Genomic DNA, 5,117 nt, shown 5'->3' on the forward strand with positions numbered 1-5,117 from the left:
TCTTTTGAAGCAAAACGAATAGGCTAGCGGTCCAATCTTTTTTTTTGTTGGAAAGACTGAATTTTTTTAGGCAGAGGGAATGAATCAAGTAGGAACTTAACATCAATTCCTTTAGCTTTAATGAAGGAACTCAATGAACCTAAGATTAAACTAGTGACTTCCACTTAAGACCCTATTTGAAGGGTTGTTGGCAATAGAGCTTTTGGAAGTAGAGCTGTTGGAAGTAGAGCTTTTATAAAAAGCTGTTTGCTATTTCGTAACTATATTTCTAAGAAAATAAAACCTCTTGTTGCACAGTAACTAAAGAAAGATTTAGATCAAGACAAGCTTATATTCCAAGAGTAACACAAGTTTACATAGGCAAACCCTGCCACAATGAAGAACAGCTCGTTTATTTAGATATAATCGAGCAAACCCCATTCAGGATATACACGACATCTTACATAGTATTTGCTATGGAAATATACTTAATAGTGAACATGTTTTCAAATATTAACCTAGTTTGCAGCCCTCAAATGGAAGGAACCCATGCGCAAGAGCCGCATGCCAAGCTTTCTCGACGCCGGTAACAGTGTCACCACATTCATGTCCATTCCATTCTTCCAATGCATGAACTATTCCAGCTACACGCCATGCACTCATCACCCTCCTAGGCAGCCAATTCTTTTAGTGCCGTGCAAAAAACACGTACAGACATTTGTAAGAAATGGAGAAATTAGATGTATTTCACACATGAAACATGATAAGATGTTCAGAAAAGATTTAGCTCTATTATGTCATATTTGGATATTCTCTTTTCGTAGATCTTAAGTTGGACACCAATTTGGAGTCCGATATTCTTTTTGAGAATAATTTCTTTATTATAAGATCTCATTTGTCAAGGTCGCAACCATCACATCGATCAAGAAGAAAATCAAACTTTCATGCTACTTATCTCGGATCTTATATTATATCTATAGATTTTTATCTTATTTCACTATGTTAGGCAGCTCTAAGCTCATATAATTTCCAATATTCCATATAAACTATTTAGCTGTTGAAGAGTGAAAAATCTTGTGCATGTATAACATGACTAGCTCATGCATGTATGATGTTTAAATGTACCTCACATGTATGTAAATTTTCATAGGTCTTAGGAACCACCATTGCCGGAGTACAGTGATAAATGCAATCTTTGCGAACCAGCTTGGGAGGGAATTGGGTAAATGGAATAAAACGAATGCCTTTGCTGGCCCTCAGTTGTTCTTGATCCGTCACTCCATCTCCAACTAACCATACCTGAATCCATTAAGAAACATGTTACCATGGATCCTCCTTAAATCAGAAGCTTATAATTAATTACTGCTCCATATTTACCCATAAATGTTGCAAACAGATAGTTTATACAAGGAAGAATGATTTGTCATTCAATTTCATGTTTAAATGTACTCCAGAGGAGATGAATTGTGGGTCTTCATTGCGTTGTTTACTAGTTTCAACATTTTCAAAGCATGCCATTAGATTCGCTCAGCTTTCGCAGGAAAGCTTTATTTTTCAGACATCAAACATGGTTGCTACGGGGAAGTTGCTCGAGTAGAAGTAATTTACCGATTTGATAAGGTTTTTCTACTAAATTCTTAGCCCTACTTTATACCATCTGATCAATCAATAAAGTCATCTGTAGTTAGAACACATTGACATAATTTTGTAAAATATCACCGGAATTGTTTACATAAATTCGTTTATAATAAGAAAACCGAAAGGTGCATCAAACTTTACCTCACTAGCGTAACTATCAGAGAGCACCAAATGGCCATGCAATTCTGGTGGCAACTGTAGTTTCAAGAGCTCGTATTTGTCCTTCTGAACCATCTCTACCTGTTGGACAACAAAGTTAATTTGCTGTTTGTAGGTCGGCAGTATAACTTCTATGTTTAATCAATGTTCATTAATCTCTAAAAGAGAGGAGGGTGTGCCGTGACTAATTGATCTACCTGGACTCCCCTTTTACATAAGGTTAAAGATAAGAAATAAGCCATCTTAGAAAGGTTGCCTACGAGCAGAATACTGTTAGTTCCTTTGGGAACACTGTTTAGAACCCCTGCAACTGCCAAGCTGGTTCCATCCACAATTTTTGTCTTCAGTAAGGAGTTCCTTTTAAGATAGAGCTCACCATATCCATTCAGCGCACTTCCCTGTCCGTAGTTAGAAGATCATCAAAATGAAGCATATTTCTATATGCCAATAGCTATTTATTTATTTTTATCTATAAGAAAGCGATTCTGAAAGGTAACAATAATCACCGCAGCAATGCACAGTGTTTTACTTACGTCCTTAAATCCATGCCAACTTACTTGGTTAAGGAGGCCAAGACTAATGACTTTGGCTCCCTCTTCTTCTGACTGCAATATTGCTTTCTCAATCAGAGTGTTGATTGCGTCTCTCTCAGACGATGATTTGTACTGCACAAAGAACACCCATCAAATCCAAATTTTTCCCAGATCACAGCCTTCAAATAAGCCTACTTTATTACAGTTCTTACCTGGAAGATGTACCTTGGCACCACCCTTGTTTCCATGATGAGTTTCTTGAATCTATTCCTCTCCGCAGTGAAGGCGGTCCCATAAATCCATGTCAGCAGCATCGATGCAAGCGTCAATGGCCACATAATCCACATGTAATATTTGGGAGTATACGGTTTGGATGCTAATGAGGAGAACCCGAAGCGTAGATGGTAGATAGATTGCAAGTTAGTCAAGTGGGTCAGGTGAACGACATGAGGCCTCTCCTCCTTTCCCTTGAGAGATCTTTCGTATTGTTCATCTGAAGACTTGTCGATGGTACCGTATACGTAGTCATAGAATGGCATGAACAAGGAGTAATTTGTTCGAAACTGTGTATGGTGAAGGGAATGGAACCTGCAGAAACCATCATCTCATTAAAATGTCAGCATCAAGACATGGAGCCTGTATATAGATCTCAGCAAGCCTTTGCACCATATTCCTCTATGGATCAATTTTTTATATGCGATCAGAGAGTCCTGGACCTGAAACTAATCTTTATAGTTCCAATGCTCGGATGATATACACTTACGAGGGAGTATACATCAGGTATTTAAGCGGGGGGAAGACATCGAAGAGCCATTTGGGGACTAGCTCAAAATTGCAGTGGCCCATGTAGTTCATGAAGTCGACATACATGGGATACCCCACAACTGCAGCGATGGACAGCGTTCCAGTTAATGCCGCGGTCACCAGAGGAAATGCGAAGAGTACGAAGTAGGACAACTCTTCAGCAAATGGATGGATAACAGCTGCCACCGTCAGGAAGGAACAGGTAAGAATTATCATGCAGATAAACATTTCAATTAAAAGAGAACTAATAAGAAAATGATCGACAGACCATACTTTTGACACACCATATTAAAAAGTTCACATTGTTAAAGCTCGATCGAGCCTTGTAATTAATCAAAAAAATGTTCATATTTAATAAAAAGAGTCCATGTAAACAGAACGACAGCAAGCAAGAACTATCCTCTATATATATATATATATATATATATATATATATATATATATATATATATATATATATATATATATATATATATATATATATATATATGTATACACACACATATGATCATAGACTGAAAAAAATAATTACCAGAAAATAGGTTATTCTTTATCAGAGAATAGAAATACATATATGGAGGCCACCAAACATCTCATGCTATTAGAACTTAAACGTTCATAATTAATGATAGAGTACATGGGAACACGAGCTAGAAAGAAAAATCAAAACATTAAATACAGAGGAGCAAAGATGTTAGGTTAGACTTGGTCCCGAAATAACATAGCAAATAAATGCGTTCAAAGAAGCGGTCTGGGTCATGTTCGTTTTCAATGGTTTTATATTTCTTGCGCTCAAAATTATCTGATTTTTATATTCTACAACTAATATATATCTGTCATTTCCATGAGCAACTCTCTTGTTTAAAAATGCCGATCACCCAACTTCATGAGATTATCATTCATATTTTATCCTTTCCATAAATTAGCCTTCCAACGTGTGACAAAGGTCGTCCCTTAAATTAGACTTCCACACACGCACACAGAGAGAGAGAGAGAGAGAGAGCAGCCCTTACATGTGATGGGCTCAGTGGCAATGGAGGCATGATGGTGAGAGTGGTAACGCGAGTAGAGGAAATGGTGATGCAAGGCTCTATGAAGCCAGTAGTAGATGAACTCCACAGGACCCATGTGGAGGAGAATGATAAGAACCACTCCCCTGGTCTCCCACCAGGGCAAATGTGAACCCCCTGGAACCACCATGTTAACCATGTACAGGAACAATGCGGTCAAAATGATCTGGTCATCCCTGCCATCCAGAGTCCTCCATCACTCTCTACGACATCTCTAACACTAAAAAAAAGGAATCTAATACTGAAGCCTAGAGGCAACGCTGGAAACAGAGTGCGTTGTTCTTTATTTTTTCATACCAGTTCCTTTCTCTGTCCACCTGATCAAAGTCCAAGCTTTTGTCGACTATCCTGTGCTTGCCTTTTGCTGTTTGGAAGCGAGAGAAGGTGATCCACAGCTGAGAGTGCAGCAGCCTTAGCAATAGAATGGGGAAGATGAGAAAGTTAGACATATCCCTCTGCTCCCCACTGTCTGCCATGAACTTGTGCATGCTATGCGCCACCCATGGAGCTAGTAGTACGTACTTCCATCGCACAAAGCAGAGAAACAGTAGGAAGGAGAAGCTATGGTGAGTATCCAAACGCAGTGTAGAAAAGAAGTAGGGTGGTGGGAGAGGGAGAAGGTGGAGAAGTCAAGTCATATAATTAGTTAAAGATAGATTGTAGAATACCTTGAAGTTTCCTAGCCTCTGCCATGGCCATCGAGTGAGGGGACCTGGTTGGGAGGCCATTCTTCTTCTTTCTTTCTCCTATGGCTTTGTTCTCGTATCGGTACTTTATTTATAGGCGCAATGGACCAGGCGAGGCGGTTCAGCCGAATTTCTTTTGGTCTTCTCACGAGCTATTTTATGTAAAATAATATTTCTAAAAGGAAGATGGTTTGGGCCGTCGATTATGTGCACCTCCGAAAGTTGGTCGCATCTCAAAATACTGATTT

The 5,117-nt window shown here is 38.8% G+C and overlaps 1 protein-coding gene across 1 annotated transcript; it reads right to left on the minus strand.

The window, feature by feature from the left end:
* Window positions 1–311: 311 nt before the first annotated feature.
* Window positions 312–5,117, minus strand: LOC113463032 (very-long-chain aldehyde decarbonylase GL1-6-like). The gene is made up of 10 exons (XM_089927913.1): window positions 4,852–5,117; window positions 4,481–4,704; window positions 4,127–4,359; window positions 3,073–3,292; window positions 2,522–2,897; window positions 2,334–2,441; window positions 1,974–2,174; window positions 1,759–1,857; window positions 1,105–1,278; window positions 312–663 (listed from the first exon to the last, which is right to left on the minus strand). The coding sequence occupies exons 1-10, from the start codon at window positions 4,909–4,911 to the stop codon at window positions 493–495; spliced, it is 1,866 nt and encodes a 621-aa protein (XP_089784039.1). The 5' UTR covers window positions 4,912–5,117; the 3' UTR covers window positions 312–492.

The sequence above is a fragment of the Phoenix dactylifera genome, chromosome 16 (genome assembly GCF_051530095.1).
Source record: "Phoenix dactylifera cultivar Ajwa chromosome 16, Ajwa_hap1_PhDact_Kaust_v1.1, whole genome shotgun sequence".
Lineage (NCBI taxonomy): Eukaryota > Viridiplantae > Streptophyta > Magnoliopsida > Arecales > Arecaceae > Phoenix > Phoenix dactylifera.

What these genes read in the sequence shown, in the direction of transcription:
- LOC113463032 (XM_089927913.1), bottom strand. Translation starts at nt 4,911, where the DNA reads ATGGCCTCCCAACCAGGTCCCCTCACTCGATGGCCATGGCAGAGGCTA. An exon ending in TATGTAAAAGGGGAGTCCAG is followed by an intron (nt 1,858 to 1,973) that starts GTAGATCAATTA and finishes GTTGTCCAACAG; the next exon opens with GTAGAGATGGTTCAGAAGGA. An exon ending in CTGATAGTTACGCTAGTGAG is followed by an intron (nt 1,279 to 1,758) that starts GTAAAGTTTGAT and finishes TAATGGATTCAG; the next exon opens with GTATGGTTAGTTGGAGATGG.